At 39.4% G+C, this 19,827-nt stretch overlaps 1 protein-coding gene across 1 annotated transcript; it reads right to left on the reverse strand.

Moving 5' to 3' along the window:
- Positions 1 to 3,191: 3,191 nt before the first annotated feature.
- On the reverse strand, positions 3,192 to 17,905 carry LOC136157171 (protein FAM170A-like). The gene is made up of 4 exons (XM_065919175.1): positions 17,896 to 17,905; positions 11,203 to 11,343; positions 4,950 to 5,102; positions 3,192 to 3,916 (listed from the first exon to the last, which is right to left on the reverse strand). The coding sequence occupies exons 1-4, from the start codon at positions 17,903 to 17,905 to the stop codon at positions 3,192 to 3,194; spliced, it is 1,029 nt and encodes a 342-aa protein (XP_065775247.1).
- Positions 17,906 to 19,827: the final 1,922 nt, after the last annotated feature.

Genomic DNA, 19,827 nt, shown 5'->3' on the forward strand with positions numbered 1-19,827 from the left:
TTTCCAAGTTATTAGGGCAGATTGATCCAACATAGACTAATGTTTACCATGAGGTCAATCAGGGAAGCCAATCAGTGAAGTAAGATTTCATTTGGCTAGACTGACTTGCCCTCATATTTGCCCTCTGCCTTCAGAGCCTCTTATCAAGGGAAGAAAGAAAGTCTTTGGCAGATCAAAGCAAAACCAACTTAACCCATCTCTTGTTTTCTATGAACTTATACACACACAGGTAAACATACAGTTGTTATACATATTATTTGTTTATGCAAACTCAAGCTTTAATAATTTCAGTAGGGTAAAAGCTACAAATAATGAAGAACATCATTTGAAAGTTGAACTAATAATATTTTAATTTCCCCTTTCCTATATAGTTTTGTGAATTTTCCATAATACTTTTAAAATTTTTATTTTTTGTTTCTGCCCTTATGGTTGAAGATGCTGGAGTGACAAAGAAAGATTAAAATTAACTTTTGAAAGTGCAAATATTATCCATGTAAATCACATACAAATAATTGAACATGCAAATTACATTTTCCAAAAATTGGTAGCTTTTACAGATCTAAAGTTATTAAGCTTAAAACTGAATTATGACCTGTATATACACATATTGACTGTCTCAGATGATTTTTACACGTTCCATCATTTCTACTATAAGAAGTATTTGTGCACCTACACCTACGCAAGTCCAGAGAAGCCAAGGGGTGTGTTTTAATTGCCGTGGGCTTTATCCAGTAACTTTTCCTCTCTCAATAGTAAGAATGTCTGTCTTTCAGCCAAGTAACTGCACAGTGAGTATGTAAAAGGGAGATATGAGGAAAAAGTTTATGTTCATTTAAAGAAAAAAATATGGAAAACTAACTTCAAGATAAATGCATGGGCATGAGTACACGGGAGAAGGGGTGTAACTGTCCTTACTAAATTCAGCAGTGTCCACACTTGTTTGCATCATGTATGTGTTCATGGATTTATATGTGGGGGAAGGGAATAAAATTGGGGTTGAGGACAATTATCTGGGCTAGAGAACAAGGCGATCAGCCAGGTGTTCAAGTCCTGTTCTGTATGAACATTTTCTCCAGAGTTTGGCATCACATTTACAGGACAACTGAAAGGAGCCACAGAGAATCAGGTACATGTGCCTCTGGCCAACCCTACCTTGATGCTGTGGTGTTCACAGGGACTGCTGGGCTCTCATGAGATCATGGGAATGTGCTGGACATCATCGTTTGAAATCTTCAGGCCACCGGGTTTTTGTCACTGTATGAAAAATGAATCAGAGAAGGGAATCCACTCAGTGAAGAAAGCAGCTTTTCATACTTTAGTGACAAGCGTTTATCATCACTATTATGACAATATTGTTGTCACAATATTAAATTAAAATATTGTCTCAACGTTTCCTGCATGATAGAGAAAATTCAGGAAAATTGACAGGTTCCATTCTAATTGTGACTTTTGGAGCATGGGAGAAGAGTCCTTCATTCATTCCATTAACTAAAAAGACAGACTCTCATTTACTGTAGTATGAACCTGGCTGTGCAGCTTTGTCTGTATTCCATTCCTCTGCTGTTCAATTAGAATAACATGATTGATGCTGTAACAAAGAATAAGATGTAAGAATGGTGATTCTTCACACCAAGATATAGAGGTCCTCCAGGAAGCAATGCATTAAATTAAAAGTTTTCAAAAATGGTTCATGGCATAAGTGTCAGTGATATCTGACAGTTTTGAAGAGACAGCCAGAACTACTTGCTCATAGTATACAAGAAAAGAACTACTTGCTCATAGTATACAAGAAGGGAAACTCTTTCCAGAAAAAAAAAAAGAAAAATTAAAAAGGATCTGATTAGTTGTTTATTTCAAGTAGTTACACCTTCTCAGTAGTCTCCTCCCAGGTATGAAATCACTAGATAGATACTGAGATCTCACATCCAGAGAAAGGATAGAACCATGACGGGCCTGCACACCAACCCTTCCTCAAGATAGAAGGCCTGTCTCTGTCCTACCCTGTGCATTCTGGGAGGCAGGCCAGGGCATAAACCTAGAGGGGATGGGACACTGGTGACCTCTGGTTTATCTAGGAATGGTTGGCCAGGCCTTCTCTGCCCTGCTGAACTGCTGGCCATTCAGTCACTCAGTCATGTCTGACTCTTTGTGATCCCATGGCCTGCAGCACGACAGGCTTCTCTGTCTTTCACTGTCTCCTGGAGTTTGCCCAAATTTATGTACGTTGAGTTAGTGATGCCATCCAACCGTCTCATCCTCTGTGGCCCCCTCCTCCTCTTGCCCTCAACCATCCCCAGCATCAGGGTCTTTTCCAGTGAGTAGCAGAATTGCTAGTTGGGTATTTTTTCCTATCCCTTCCAAGGGAGTGGACAGGAGACATTCTCATTAATTTGTCATCAACCAAATATTCCACAAGCAAAGACAGCAAGGAGATCAAACCAGTCAATCCTAAAGGAAATCAACCCTGAATATTCAAAGGATGCTGAAGCTAAAGTTCCAATACTTGGTTACCTGATGTAAACAGCTGACCCACTGGGAAAAAAATTGATACTGAGAAAGATTGAGGGCAGAAGGAGATGGGGGTGACAGAGTGTGAGATGGTTGGATGGCATCATTGATTCAATGGACATGAGTTTAGTGTCCCGGACTATCCGGGAGATACTGAAGGACAGGGAAGCCTGGCATGCTGTAGTCCATCGGGTCATAAAGAGTCATATACGACTGAGTAACTAAACAACAAAGAAATATTCCACTTCCAAGAATACATTATTCTGAAGGAAATTATTCATTACAGTGATTATGGGACCTTGGGAGGAATCGCTGGTGGATGCCACCTTTTCTCAGAATCCTGCATCCTAAATATTCTTGACATGATCTCTTACCCCTCCAGTTCTCACCCCTTCTGTGATCTAGTCCATAGCAGTTTCACTCTCGTCCTTTACTCACTTGTAGTGGTGGAGAAGATATACTGCTGTTCATTTGTCTTTAGTTTGCATAAGGACATCTTGCTCTTCTGTATGGTGATATCTGCCTTCCTCTCCCCTCTCCTCAATAGAGCAGTGGATAATATTAGAATGGGTTCTCTGCTCTTTGGGTGATGTGCTAACAAAGATGCATAAACAAAGGTAGGTACTGTGGCTGCTTGGAGATGAAGCCTCCTCAGTAGAGGTCGGCCTCCATTTCCTCTCTTTTTAGGCCTGAGAATCAGTGTCGTTGCATGAGTATGTCTCCTTGCCAGAATCTTTTTCTTGGTGGCAATCAGATGTTGCCATCTTGATATTCTTTCTCCTCCTGTTCTTCCCTTTTCTGGTCCGCTTTCTCTTTATCCGAGCCAAGGCAACATGGAAAATATAGCAGGTAAAGCCCTCACTGGACGCATGTTTCACGTGCGTCTGAAGGGCCTCTAAGCTGGGGAAGATCCGGTAGCAGCTCACACACTGGAAGCCGCTGTCCAGGGCTGCCAGACTTTCAGGTGTCTTGGCCTTGGAACATCCCTCCAAAGCTTGAGGTTCTGCTGGACTTTCAGCCCTCTCCCTTTCATCTTTGACTTGGATATCCAAACTGGATTCACTGTCAGTCAGGAGCTCCTTTGTAGTCACTTGAGAGGGGGTGAATGTTGTATGGATTTCTTCAGGACAGCTAATTTCTTCCATCTGTATCTTCTTTTCGGGGGGGTCCAGTTCTTCCTCTGAATCCTGTAAGGCAGCCACATCCTTTTCAATTTGAACCTGCATGTAGTAAATTTCCATGACTCTTTTCTTTTTTGTAGGTACTGATGACTTATTACTATTAACCAAATTAACTGGAAGAGAGACTTGTGGGAAAGGGGAAGAAGTCTCTCCTTGTTCCAAATCCAGGACTGGAGGCATCTCAGTGGATTCAAGACAAGAAACATCTTGACATGATTGTTGGATTCCTAGGAAAGAAAATTTCAAGCATTAGAAAACTGGGATCAAGTATGTGAAATCTATAGAAGTTGAGATGGCTATGAAAACACTTCTATATGGGCATTTGGAGTGAAAGTACATATATATGTGATATTTCAGAATTCTGTGTGTGAAATGTTATATTTGGACTTCATGTATGCTATAAGCATCTGGGAATGAGGGTGTGATGTATGTATGTTCTGGGGCATACATGGCATGTCTAATGGTGAAAGGGGATGGTGAATAGGTATCTGTGTATGGTATGTGGTGTTTCAGTATACATAAACAAGAGTGGTACATGTTCTTATTGTGAGATAATAAGACTTTGAGGAACTGTGTGTGACTTCTCAGAATGTGTCTCTCTATGAAGGATTGAAGGCTTTGTGGGTGAAGTGGTGATTAGATTAAGACTATATATGAAAGTGTATTCCCTTCAGGGCATATGAATTTTCTTGTTTGACCTAGCATATAGTGAGTTAAAAGAGGTCATATGTGTAAAGATATGTGAATTATTTATGGGATCAGTATGTAAAGGTGAATCTGAAAATGGGCGAAAGAATGAGGTATAAATGTATAGCTATGTAATGCTATATTAGAGAGTGGGAAAGACAGATGGAGGAATGAAGTTGTGTGTATCTGAGAGTAAAAGAGAAAGGAAGGAGAAACGGGGCCATACTTGGTACGAAGGACTCTGTGCATGCTGTGTTAGTGAGTATGAGGATATGAGTTTGTGCTGATCTAAGGGGAGGTTCTGATTAAGTTCCCATGTGCGTATCAGCACTGCCCCCTACACCTCACTCATAGCTATCTCAGAGTTCACATGCTGAAAATCAGTGCTGAGAAACTCTGTGTTATTCTTGAAGGCACACTCCTTATTTTTCCCTTGGCAGAGACTTCAATTCTAGTCCCTCTGTCCTGACTTTTCTTGTTTTCAAAGAGAAAGTAAAGTAAGTAGGGATGAGGCTAAGCAATTCAACTGCACCCCCTTTCCAAGCTCAGAGTCCACCTCTGCATCTTCCTTACCATCCTCATCAGAAAAGCCAAGCTCACATTCGGAGGAAGCACAAGAGAAATATCCTGTAGAGGCAGAGGAAGTTTCTCCTATTATATTAATAGAGGCTGGGACCATCACAAATGACTCCGGCTGAGAATCATCCTCCTGAGACGACCAGGAATCTAGGGATTGAATAAAAAAAACAAACAAAAAAAAAGAGAAGTGACATTTTCTGGGATCTGTGTCCATTCCAAAAAGGACACAATGAATGGATATTATATGTCAAACATTTCTACCACATATGAGTCTTACTTTCATCGATATTGGGGTGACTATCCTGTGTGAAACTCCACTTACTCCAAAATGTAAATAAACAATGACCAAAATGCTGTGTGTGGTGTATGTCAGGAATGTTGTGTATCTTGTATATGATATTTCTAGAGATGTATACAGAACATCAAAAACTTAGGCCCATGCCTGAAATACAGTATATAGTCATGAAATTTTGGATATTATTAACTCAATTTTCCTCATCAGAAATTATTCCATAGGGGATACAGGATACAAGTTTTTCATTATTCTGCATATATGCCTAACTCTATATTTACATTGAAATCTATATTGATGTACATATACAGAGAGATATAAACACACACACATATATATGGAAAGAGAGACAGATACATAGATATAGATATTGTAAACTAAAGAATGTCTCTCTCCATCTAACCCTACAAGGATTAGGCCATTAGCCACTGCAGTTGCTGACCTTTATCATACCCTAAAAGGAGTTCACAGTGGAGATCAGAAAAGAGGCACTCTGTGCTGTAGGTCCTCAGACAGTTATTTTAATGACAAAATTTTACAAACCCAGTGTCTTGCATCTTCTCACACCTAGAAAAGCACTAAAATCATTCATAGAGATATGTGCTCCTCATGACTAGTAGCAACCTTCTTGTGACAGGAAGAAACTTTTTACCAAGGTGTGTGTTTGACATGTATGTGCCCTCTTCATCAAAAGCACATATATAATGACCATCCTCCACCTCTCTGGAGCAGTCCCTCAGCATTATCTGTCTCCTGATCTATAGTTCTCAGGAAGGCCCCAGGAAAACAATTCATATGTTGTGACTTCTTGTGCTTTTTTCTTTGTGTCAGCAGTGTCATTTTTTTTTTTTTTCAGAGTTCCCTAGGAATTGGCCATGGTGTTGGAGATGTTCAAATAAAGACTTCATAGACTTTCCCTCGACTCCTGAAAATGCATTTCTACATTTCTCTTCAGTTTGTAACCTTTCCATTCATATCCTTTAAGAGTTTCTTTCAAAGAAGACAGGGGACACCTCCGTGGTACATTTCTTCCCACTGATCAGAAAGAGAGACCTTAAGCACTCATTGAGAAAATGGGTTAACAATGGCCAGGATTGGCTTCCCTGCTGGCTCAGCTGGTAAAGAATCTGTCCACAATGTGGGAGATCTGGGTTGGATCCCTGGGTTGGGAAGATTCCCCTGAAGAAGGGAAAGGTTATCTACTCCAGTATTCTGGCCTGGGAATTCCATCAACTGTACAGTCCATAGGGTCGCAAAGAGTCAGACATGACTGAGCGACTTTCACTTTTCATGGCCTTGGTTGAGCAAAGCAGCTCAGTTCCAATTCTAGACCATCATGCTGACCCACTGCCCTGTCTGATTCCTTCTCAGCACCTCCTCTTTTCCACACCTATACCACTATAAATAAGTTTGTCTACAGAAGAGGCACAGAAGATGTCCTCTCAGTCTGAATCCTCTGCTGTCTGGCTGTGGCCATGAGTCAAACTCCAGAGAGCACAGTTTCTTCTGAGTCCATGATATTATTTCCCTTCAACAAAAACTGAAGAAATACAGTGTACAATAACACACATGGCACTTATCATCATGAAATTTATGGTCTGGTTTTTGTCCAAAGTTCCAAAATCCAAGTATACAAATATATATGCTGGAATCTTGTGGCTGATTGCCTATGAGTGGCCCGTATTATTTTCTTCACTTTATGAGAGGCTCCATTTCTTTCATGTTGTCAGGTACATGTTGTTATTCCTACTCTGTTTACCAGAAGAATAAATTCAGTGTGTGTACATAGGTAAAGCACATCAGATTGTCAGCTATGGATTGTCATATAAAAATCTACTGCTTCCTGAAAGAGTTAGAATTCACAGAAAAGAATCTACTGACATCTATTCCTAGTCCCCAGCTCCACCTTTCACTTATTTGTTCTTGTGGAACCTTACTCAGAGACCTGAGTTGCCAGAACTTTGCGGGAACTGCTGGGTTCTAAGGTTGAGTAGGAGACTGCAGCAGGATATCCAGGGTTGACCCCAGACTTTTAACTCCCAACGTTGGCCACAGCTCCCTTCTCAGGAACTAACTTGGTCATCAACTAACAGGTCATCACGTGGCCTAGTCAGTGATGTCACCTTTCTGAGTGATCTCTGCCAACAGGGCTCTGACTTAGCTTTTCATCTATACTCCCCATAATCATAGCCTATCTTGAAACCTCATCAATTCACAGATGAATTCTAGGTTCTTGGAACGTCCCCAAATAAATTTTGTATTTCTTGAATCACCTCTATCTATCAATGATCTGAACATATCAAAAACATCCCCAGTCACTGTTCTTACTTCCTCTTAATCTAAGTCTCCAATGGAAAGGACTATACCTTTAAATACACAAGCTTCAGCAAATAGGTAAATTCTTGTTCCTGATAAAATAACAAACACATTAAATCACTCCCTCTGTTTTAAAGTTTTAATTAAGATTATACCAAAATTTTTAATTCTCAAATATATCTACTTTGTCTCTTAGGTCACTGAGGATGTCTGGTGGGTCATGTTAGTGTGGGAATGGGAAAATGTGGTGTGTATGCTATAATTTTTAGAATTGCCTTCCATGTCATATTTACTGAGCACAGTTTGATATGTATGTCTGTCAAGCTTTTTCAATAATTTTACATAGTGAATGTGGGGATGAGATGGTCATTGTATGTGAAAGTAGTATGAATATGATGTGTTGGGTCACACTGCAACAGACAGACTGCAGCCACGAAATTAAAAGACACTTGATCCTTGGAAGAAAAGCTATGACAAACCTAGAAAGCAGAGATATTACTTTGCTGACAAAGGTCCATATAGTCAAAGCAATAGTTTTTTGGATGGATGTGAGAGTTGAACCATAAAGAAAGCTGAGCACTGAAGAATTAATGCTTTTGAACTGCAGTGTTGGAGAGGACTCTTGGGAGTCCCCTGTACTGCAAGGAGGTCAAACCAATCAATCCTAAAGGAAATAAACCCTGAATATTCATTGGAGGGACTGATGCTAAGGCTGAAGCTCTAATACTTTGCCCACCTGATGCAAAGACTCGACTTATTGGACAAGACCCTGATTCTGGGAAAGCCTGAAGGCAGGAGGAGAAGGGAACGACAGAGGATGAGATGGTTGGATGGCATTACTGACTTAATGGACATGAGTTTGAGCAAACTCTGGGAGATGATAAAGGACAGGGAAGTCTGGCATGCTGCAGTCCATGGGGTCACAGAGAGTCAGATACAACTGAGTGACTGAACAACAAAGGCAGTACGTCTCTCCTGTATCATGAGTGAGCTATGTGTCATGTACTATTAAAGATCAAGCAGTTATCTACCTGTTTGATTTATATGAGAGAGTGTGTAGGTATGAGTAATTTTGTGAATCCTGCTGAGACCATGAGAGTGTTACACACTGACCATATGAAGGATACATGAGAGGGAGATCATGTGAGCCCCTAGGTTGTGGAATTATGTGAAGGAACTAAGGAAGTGGGAACAGACAGGACTTTTAGAAGGTATCATATGATGCTCTGAATATTTAATACTTTATTTTTCATAGTTTTTGGCTTTAAAAAGTCTTAATTTCACCCTTTTTTGTAGAAGACTGCTTCTTAAACAAACTACTTTACATTGTTGACATTAGGTTTGTATTTCTATCATCTGAATTACTATGAGAAGCTTAAAGTCTAACAATATCATCATTCTTCTGTAATTATTCTGTGTTCCTCTCTAGTTTTGTTAAGGTCTTTGCTATTGGGATTCTGAAATTTGTGGTACAGTGTACCAAGGTGCAGATTTTTCTTTTCCCTATTCTGTAATGAGTTTTCTAATAATGTTTGATTCCCAAGGTTAGGTCGTTCATCATTTCTGAGAAGTGCTGAGCCATCATCCCTTTGATTATCTGTCTTATTTTCCTTGTTTTACTCAGAAAATTTTATTCAGAAACCTCAATACATCATATTTTCACATTTTACCTTCTTTTGTCTTAATCCTTTCTTTATAACTCCATCTATTTCTCTGATTTATATGTAGGTAATCCTTCAGCTCTATCATCTTGTTCATCAGCTTTCTTTTTATCTATGTTTAATTTGCTGTTTAACTCATATACATATTTTATAAGATTTAGAACAACACTTTTTAATTTCTACAACTACTATTTGGCTATTGTTAATGTTTTTTTCTTGACTGGGTTTTGTATTTTTACAATTTTAATAATTTTGAACATTCTTAGTTACTATTCTTACAAGATTGTTCAATTAAATTATCTTTATGGCTAAAACTTTCTGTTCATATTAGAATCTACCTTAGAGTTATATTTTATAGTCTTAGAGTGTGAACTCATTTTCAGCAAGTCATTATCTATAGGACTATTCAAAGTGGTAGACTGGCAATCCAGAACTCTTACATTTTCTGCTGTCAGATTCAGTTCAGTTCAGTTGCTCAGTCATGTCCGACTCTTTGAGACCCCATGAAACGCAGCATGCCAGGCCTCCCTGTCCATCACCAACTCCCAGAGTCCACCCAAACCCATGTCCATAGAGTTGGTGATGCCATCCAATCATCTCATCCTCTGTCGTTCCCTTCTCCTCCTGCCTTCAATCTTTCCTAGAATCAGGGTCTTTTTCAATGAGTCAACTCTTCACATGAGGTGGCCAAAGTACTGGAGTTTCACTTTCAACATCAGTCCTTCCAATGAATACCCCAGGACTGATCTCCCTGAGGATGGACTGGTTGGATCTACTTGCAGTCCAAGGGACTCTCAAGAGTCTTCTCCAACACCACAGTTCAAAAGCATCAATTCTTCTGCACTCAGCTTTCTTTATAGTCAACTCTCACATCCATATATGACCACTGGAAAAACCATAGCCTTGACTAGATGGACCTTTGTTGGCAAAGTAATGTCTCTGCTTTTTAATACGTGATCTAGCTTAGTCATAACTTTCCTTCCAAGGAGTAAGTGTCTTTTAATTTCATGGCTGCAGTCACCATCTGCAGTGATTTTGGAGCCCTGAAAAATAAAGTCAGCCACTGTTTCCACTGACTCCCCATCTATTTGCCCTGATGTGATGGGACCGGGTGCCGTGATCTTAGTATTCTGAATATTGAGCTTTAAGCCAACTTTTTCATTCTCCTCTTTCACTTTCATCAAGAGGCTCTTTAGTTCTTCACTTTCTGCCATAAGGGTGTTGTCATCTTCATAGGTTATTGATATTTCTCCCAGCAATCTTGATTCCAGCTTGTGCTTCATCTAGCCCAGTGTTTCTCATGATGTACTTTGCATAGAAGGTAAATAAGCAGTGTGATAATATAAAGCCTTGACATACACCTTTTCCTATTTGGAACCAGTCTGTTGTTCCATGTCCAGTTCTAACTGTCACTTCCTGACCTGGATACAGGTTTCTCAAAAGGCAAGTCAGGTGGTCTGGTATGCCCATCTCTTTCAGAATTTTCCACAGTTTATTGTGATCCAGACAGTCAAAGTCTTTGGCATAGTCAATAAAACAGGAATATATGTTTTTCTGGAACTCTCTTGCTTTTTCAATGATCCAGCAGATGTTGGCAATTTGATTTCTGGTTCCTCTGCCTTACTGGAGTATATTAGCAACAATTTTGTATTATATTAATTATTAACTCTGAGGTTTAGTTAATTATATAACAATTGTGGACATGTTGCCTTGATAAATGACATTTTTCCCCTAAAGATATGCACAGGGTTACTCACCTACCTCCCAAAAAAGTGAAAAGTATTTTTGATGAGTTCCTATGATGGAACAGAGAGACCTAGACTCCCAAATTAGAGAGAAAGAAAAGACTATGACTGGACCTCAAGTACATCTTTCCCCCAGGGGCTATGTAGAAATGTTGAGCTGTATTTCCATAGATATGCTCAAACACCCATTGCTCTGATCTGCATAGACTCTAACATTCTTCCTTTATCCTTACCAGCAGTGGAGGAAGCACAGAAAGGGGACTCCCAGGAGACGCATTCTATTTCAGAGGCCATCTCTCTTCCCTCAGGGTTCGGGATATTGGCCTCCAAAGAGCACACGGATGGTAGATCACATTCGTGTGATTTTGAGGTTTCTAGAATATGGAATAAAAGTAATAAGAATATTAGTTCAATTTTGTTCTTATACATTCTTCTCCCTAATCTACTTTCCCCACCAACTCCATGGAGATACTTATTTGTACTGAATCTTTAACATGGGTGGAGAACTGCCATATTTCAGTAATCTGTGCTTCCGTCTAGCTCCAGACAGCAAAGCACTATATACTTATTTACCTTGGTTAAGATTTTTGGTATCATTTATCTCCCTCTACATTTACCTATGGATTCTATCTCATTGAGATGTACAACCTAAAATGAAACAGTAGGCGAGTTTTTAAAAGTTAACTACACTCAATTATTTTCTCACTGTTTCAACGTTAACCAACCTCAGTGCCCATTGGTTAACGTGTGTGTATGCTAAGTCACCTTAGGCATGTCAAACTCTTTTGACCCCATGGAGTATAGCCCCTAGGCTCCTATGTCCATGGGATTCTCCAGGCAAGAATACTGAAGTGGGTTGCCATGAGCTCCTCCAGGGAATATTCCAGATTCAGGGGTGGAACTTGTATCTTTTAATCTCCTGCACTGGCAGGCAGATTCTTTACCACTAGTACCGCCTGAGAAGCCATGTGGCTTCAGTTCAGCTCACTGGCTCAGTTGCGTCCGACTCTCTGTGACCCAATGGACTGCAGCACACCAGGCCTCCCTGTCCATCACCAACTCCCAGAGTTTATTCAAATTCATGTTCATTGAGTCAGTGATGACATCCAACCATCTCATCCTCTGTCATGCCCTTTTCCTCTTGCCCTCAATCTTTTTTTTTTTTTTTTTAATTTTATTTTATTAGTTGGAGGCCAATTACTTCACAACATTTCAGTGGGTTTTGTCATATATTGACACGAATCAGCCATAGAGTTACACGGATTCCCCATCCCGATCCCCCCTCCCACCTCCCTCTCCACCCGACTCCTCTGGGTCCTCCCAGTGCACCAGGTCCAAGCACTCGTCTCATGCATCTCACCTGGGCTAGTGATCTGTTTCACCATAGATAATATACATGCTGTTCTTTTGAAACATCCCACCCTCACCTTCTCCCACAGAGTTCAAAAGTCTGTTCTGTACTTCTGTGTCTCTTTTTCTGTTTTGCATATAGGGTTATCATTACCATCTTTCTAAATTCCATACATATGTGTTAGTATGCTGTAATGTTCTTTATCTTTCTGGCTTACTTCACTCTGTATAATGGGCTCCAGTTTCGTCCATCTCATTAGAACTGATTCAAATGAATTCTTTTTAACGGCTGAGTAATATTCCATGGTGTATATGTACCACAGCTTCCTTATCTATTCATCTGCTGATGGGCATCTAGGCTGCTTCCATGTCCTGGCTATTATAAACAGTGCTGCGATGAACATTGGGGTGCACGTGTCTCTTTCAGATCTAGTTTCCTCGGTGTGTATGCCCAGAAGTGGTATTGCTGGGTCATATGGCAATTCTATTTCCAGTTTTTTAAGAAATCTCCACACTGTTTTCCATAGTGGCTGTACTAGTTTGCATTCCCACCAACAGTGTAAGAGGGTTCCCTTTTCTCCACACCCTCTCCAGCATTTATTGCTTGTAGCTTCAATCTTTCCCAGCATCAAGGTCTTTTGAAATGAGTCAGCTCTTCGCATCAGGTGGCCAAAAAAATTGAAGTTTCAGCTTCAACATCAGTCCTTCCAGTGAATATTCAGGACTAATTTCCTTTAGGATGGACTGGTTTGATCTCATTGCAGTCCAAGGTACTCTCAGGAGTCTTCTCCAACACCATAGTTCAAAAGTATCAATTCTGCGGCACTCAACTTTCTTTATAGTCAAATCTCACATCCATACATGACAAATGGAAAAACCAAAGCCTTGACTAGACAGAACTTGTTGGTAAAGTAATGCCTCTGGCTTTTGAATATGCTGTCTAGCTTGGTCATAACTTTCCTTGTAAGGAGCAAGCATCTTTTAATTTCATGGCTGCAGTCACCATCTGCAGTGATTTTGGAGCCCAAAAGGAGAAAGTCTGGCACTGCTTCCATTGTTTCCCCATCTATTTGCCATGAAGTGATGGGACCGGATACCATGATCTTAGTTTTCTGAATGGTGAGTTGTAAGACAACTTTTTCACTCTCTTCTTTCACCTTCATCAAGAGCCTCTTTAGCTCTTCTTCACTTTCTGCCATAAGGGTGTTGTCATCTGCATATGAGAGGTTATTGATATTTCTCCCAGCACTCTTGATTCCAGCTTGTGCTTCCTCCAGCCCAGCATTTCTCACGATGTACTCTGCATGTAAGTTAAATAAGCAGGGTGACAATATACAGCCTTGACGTACTCCTTTTCCTATTTGAACCAATCTGTTGTTCCATCTCCAGGTGTAACTGTTGCTTCCTGACCTGCACACAGATTTCTTAAGAGGCAGGTCAGGTGGTCTGGTATGCCCATAACTTTCGGAATTTTCCACAGTTTATTGTGAGCTACAGAGTCAAAGGCTTTGGCATAGTCAATAAAGCAGAAATAGATGTTTTTCCAGAACTCTCTTGCTTTCTCTATGATCCAATGGATGTTGGCAATTTGATCTCTGGTTCCTCTGCCTTTTCTAAAACCAGTTTGAACATCTGGAAGTTCACAGTTCATGTACTGTTGAAGCCTGACTTGGAGAATTTTGAGCATTACTTTACTAGTGTGTGAGATGACTGCAACTAACTGTGTGGTAGTTTGAGCATTCTATGGCATTGCCTTTGTTTGGGACTAGAATGAAAACTGACCTTTTCTAGTCCTGTGGCCACTGCTGAGTTCTCAAATTTGCTGGCATATTGAGTGCAGCACTTTCACAGCTTTTAGGATTTGAAATAACTCAACTGGAATTCCATCACCTCCACTAGCATTGTTCATAGTGATGCTTTCTAAGGTCCACTTGACTTCACATTTTAGGATGTCTGGCTCTAGGTGAGTGATCACACCATTGTGATTATCTGGGCCGTGAAGGTCTTTTTTGTACAGTTCTGTGTATTCTTGCCACCTCTTCTTAATATCTTCTGCTCCTGTTAGGTCTATACTATTTCTGTCCTTTGTTGAGCCCATCTTTTCATGAAATGTTCCCTTGGTATCTCTAATTTTCTTGAAGAGATCTATAGTCTTTCCCATTCTATTATTTTCCTCTATTTCTTTGCATTGATCTCTGAGGAAGGCTTTCTTATCTCTCCTTGCTATTCTTTGGAACTCTGCATTCAAATGGGAATATCTTTACTTTTCTCTTTGACTTTTCACTTTTCTTCTTTTCTCAGCTATTTGTAAGTCTTCCTCAGAAAGCCATTTTGCCTTTGTGCATTGCTTTTTCTTGGGGATGGTCTTGATCCCTGTTTCCTGTACAATGTCACAAACATCTATCCATAGTTCATCAGGTACTCTAGCAGATCTAGTCCCTTAAATCTATTTCTCACTTCCACTGTATAATCATAAGGGATTTGATTTGTGTCATACCTTAATGGTGACACATACCTTAATGTGTCATACCTAAAAGTGTTTCCCTTCTTTCTTCAATTTAAGTCTAAGTTTAGCAATAAGGATTTCATGATATGAGCCACAGTTCCTGGTCTTGTTTTTGCTGTCTGTATAGAGCTTCTCTATCTGCGACTGCAAAGAATATAATCAATCCGATTACGGTGTTGGCCATCTGGTGATGTCCATGTGGAGAGTCTTCTCTTGTGTTGTTTGAAGAGGGTGTTTCCTATGACCAGTACGTTCTCTTGGAAAAACTCTGTTAGCCTTTGCCCTGCTTCATTCTCCACTCCAAGGCCAAATTGCCTGTTACCGCAAGTGTTTCTTGAGTTCCTACTTTTGCATTCCAGTCCCCTATAATGAAAAGGACATCTTTTTTGGGTGTTAGATCTAGAAGGTCTTTGTGGTCTTCATAGAACCATTCAACTTTGCTTCTTCAGCATTACTGGTCAGGGCTTAGACTTGGATTATTGTGATATTGAATGGTTTGCCTTCAAAACAAACAGATATCATTCTGTCATTTTTGAGATTGCATCCAAGTACTGTGTGTCTTGTTGACCATGATGTCTACTCCATTTCTTCTAAGGGATTCCTGCCCACAGTAGTAGATATAATGGTCATCTAAGTTAAATTCACCCATTCCAGTCCATTTTAGTTCACTGATTCCTAAAATGTCAACATTCACTCTTGCCATCTCCTGTTTGACCACTTCCAGTCTGCCTTGATTCATGAACCTAACATTCCAGGTTCCTATGCAGTATTGCTTAGCTGTTTAACTCTCAAGTATTCACCCACCAGAAATATGTCATAAAGGCAAAATATGCATAATATAATATTCATATCACCGTTTATAGTAGCCCCAGAATGAAAAGAACCCAAATGCTTCAATGGAAGATATACATCAAGAATGAAGAAACTAAAATTCCAGGCAACATGAAGTTCACAAATATAGACATGAGTGAAACCAGGCACAAAGTATAAATTTTACACTTCTATATACATGAATTAAAAAAAAAAGATAATTAGGCTCGAATTTTAGAAGTCAGAGAAATTATCACTCTTTGTACCTACCAGGACAAAAATAGAGCACAGAGACTTTGGGTGCATGTGGAATATTATAAGGAAATGAATGATGAGGATAGCTAGTGCAGACGGGTCTGTGTATGGATGAATGTGTGAGCACTGAATGTGATGGATGTGATGTGGTCCTGAACTAGATGACTTCATCTCAAGACTAGATCTTGAGGATACCACTACATTTTGCCTGTTTTATTCATTTTTATTTGGAGAATGGTTGCTTTACAATGTTGTGTTGGGTTCTTCTGTACAACAGTGTAAATCAGCTATAAGTATACATATGTCCCCTCCCCCCGAGCCTCCCTCCCACTCTCCACCACATTCCAGCCCTCTATGTTGTCACAGAGCACAGGTTTGGGCTCCCTGCGTTATACAGCATCTTCTCACTAGTATCTATTTTACACTGGTAATATATTTGTTTCAGTGCTGCTCTTTCAATTCATCCCGTCCTCTACTTCCCCCACTGTGCCGACAAATATATTCTCTGTTGACATCTCTATTGCTGCCCTGCAAACAGGTTCATTGGTACCGTTTTCTAGATACCATATATATACATTAATATACAATATTTGTTTTCCTCTTTGACTTACTTCACTCTGTATAACAGGCTCTAGGTTCATACACCTCACTAGAACCAACTCACATTCATTCCTTTTTATGGCTAAATAATACTAAATGCACACATATAACTATACATATACCACAACTTCACTCATCTGTCAATGGACATCTAGGTTGTTTCCATGTCCTAGCTACTGTAGACAGTGATGCAATAAACACTGGAGGTACATGTGTCTTTTTGAATTGTGATTTTCTGAGGTTATATGCCCAGTAGTAAGATTGCTGGGTCATATGGTAGGTAGCTTTATTCTTAGTGCTTTAAGTTTTCCAGAGTACCTGTATCAATTTACACTCTCACCAACTGTATAAGAGAGTTTCCTTTTCTCCACACCCTCTCCAGCATTTATTGTTAGTAGATTTTTTTGATGTTGGCCATTCTGACCTGTGTGAGGTGATATCTCACTGTAATTTTGACTTGCATTTCTCTAATGAATGATGTTGAACATTTTTTTCATGTGTTTATTGATCATTCGTATGTCTTCTTTGGAGAAATGTCCACTTATTTGTCTGTTTTAAACTGTTACTGCTTTCACATCTTCCTCATGATTTAACATGCCCTTGGAAATATTAAATTCCTTTCATGGGTAAGAGTTATCACTGAAAGCTTTAGGGTAGGCTCCAATTTGTCTTTCTCCTCTCATTGAGCAATGATTACTTCTCATAGTAGTTACTTGTCTACTGTGAACCTCCATAGTAACCAGAATTATTTCAATTTCTTTCCCCCCCTTTTTTTTTTAAAGAGTCCAACTTGCTCTTCAAGTCAACCATTTGGTTTAATGGTGTTTTGCATGTGTTGTGTGGATTCTGTTTTCTTTCCTTACATTGCACAGAGGAATGCCCCCCATATTACATTTTCATAATCTGAGAAAACAATTTGTCTTTATTCCTGAGTAAATTCTGTATGACTTTATTCTCTCAGCCCTGCACAACCAGATTTAATGTTTAAATACTTTTTCCCCAGTTTTCCCCTCTACTTTATGAGTCACACTTTCTTCTTCATTAACAAAAGAAAGTACTATTAGAAAATGTATAAGAACATCACTTATTTAACCCTCACTCTTAGGTAGAAGCCAAATAAAGGGAAAAACATTTTTGAAAAAAATTACACTAATCAACCACTACATTTGTGACAGTAACTCAAGAGTGATATGGTATAGGTAGCTCAAGTCCAAAGCAGCAGAGACAAATACCTGATCATCTAAAGTTTCTCTTTACTCTCAGACCACCTGGAGTCCCAGAAAGACCAGCTTACATGCATCATCTTCTCCCTCTTTCCCTTCCTCCCTCACCACAAATAGGAAATGTTTCCCTTCTTTCTTCGGAACTCAATTCCCTATGCTCAGTAAATAGGCTTAACACATACCTCTTGACATCTTTGCAAGCCTAGAGGAGTATGTTCTTTTCACATCTCCTTTCTGGCTTCTATTTCATGGTTCAACTCTTTGGAGAGTGATTCAAATCAGGTAACTTTCTCCCTGAAATTCTGTGGCCAGACAGTCAGCTGATAATGACAAAGAATCAAATTAGAACATTCAAGAACAACTCATCTGAAAGTCTGTCTCCTCACCAAGTCACCGTCCTGACCAGTACTTCAGACCCATTATGATGTAAGTCATAAGTCACTAGGATTTCATCAGGATTCTATGACATCATTACACTCCAGAGCTCAGCTAGTACTCACAAGATGGCAAGACTGTGGCAGCCCATGACTAGGGTGATTCTTTTAATCCAACAAAGACTCTACCATTAACTTGACTTTTTATTTCTTGTACTTGATATCAAAGCTAGAGAACAGATAACATGGATTAAAGGAAGAAAATATTTTATGTGTCCAGGGTGATAACCACATTACTGAATTTTCCCAGAGCTAAGGATAAGGCAGTATCTAAGCCTGAGAGTACTAGGCTTAGAACCATGCCTGTCTCACACATATGCCTGTCTCACACATATGCCTGTCTCACACATATGTCTACTAACACATATCACATTAGTGTACTACTGAACTTATGTACAAATATAAGTTATACATGAGGTATATGCTGCAATGTAGGTATAGATGTGAGAATATGTCATAATTTCACACAATTCTAACATTAATGAATTTCCTCCACTATTGAGAATACTCTTGTGAATTTTTAAAAGTTGCTGTCTCATGCCACTCTCTTCTTTTTCACTTTCCCGGAGGTATGGAGAAAGAGGAAGCCCCTGTCTTCACACTCCACTGGCCCTCCCCATGAATCATGTCCTTGTGAAGCCTGAGGGTCTCATGTTCTAGGCTCCTTGTTTCAGGCCTCAGTCCATGTCTCCTGGAAATAGCTGGGCTCTGTACAGGATTTGAACTCCACAATGAGCTCCATTCTACCTCCTACTCACCTCTGAACATGCCTCTTTTCCTAGAGACAATAAATGTTTACTTCCAAGTTCATCAGTTACAACAGAATCAGCCCAGGATCAAGCCTCCCTTATGTATTCTTTGCCCCCAGTAAACCATACCCCTGAGAGTTCTCTCACTTACCATGGGCTCAGCCTTCTCATTACCACTGAATGGTAGGCACATTTACCAGGAAATTCCTGGCCTTGTTAACTATCAGAAAAAGGGAAAACAAAAGTTAGATACTATTTTACACACATCAACTTGATTAAAAAAAAAACCAAACTATACAAATGATGTTAACATCAAATTATACAAATCAAAATATACAAACTATACATTCATACAAATGAATGTATACAAACTATACAAACTTGGTGAAAAAGGAAACTTTATGATCTAAAATAAGGTATTGACCTGTGTACTTGTTTTGGAGAATAAATAGTCAACAACTTATAAAATCAAATAAGCTATAACCCATGATACTCTAATCTCATTCCACATAGGAATCTTTACAAGGACAAGAATCACAGGATTCAACTAGTAGGGAGTTGAAATTTTAGTTTAGTCTCCAATTTAAGACTGGATAAGCAAAACATGGTAGGTATATATTTTCTTACTTCTATCTTCAGAATTTCAAAAATAGAAATCAAGCCCATTAAGATATATGCCTGTAGAGTGGGGCATCAAGAAGGAACTGTTGATCACAGACAAAAAAAAAAAAAGCATAATTCAGCAGAATAATTACAAGTAATCTTAAACAGGCTAGTAACCAAGGAGAATTATTAACTCAAGAGTCACTCATTTTTAAAAAAAGGAAAAATAGAAAAATAATCTGTCCCCCAAGTAAAATAGGTCAGATTAGGTCTAGATTTAAGAGAAAGACTTGTTCTAAAGATTCCTTACTGTATTAGTTTCCTATTG

The sequence above is a fragment of the Muntiacus reevesi genome, chromosome 1 (genome assembly GCF_963930625.1).
Source record: "Muntiacus reevesi chromosome 1, mMunRee1.1, whole genome shotgun sequence".
Lineage (NCBI taxonomy): Eukaryota > Metazoa > Chordata > Mammalia > Artiodactyla > Cervidae > Muntiacus > Muntiacus reevesi.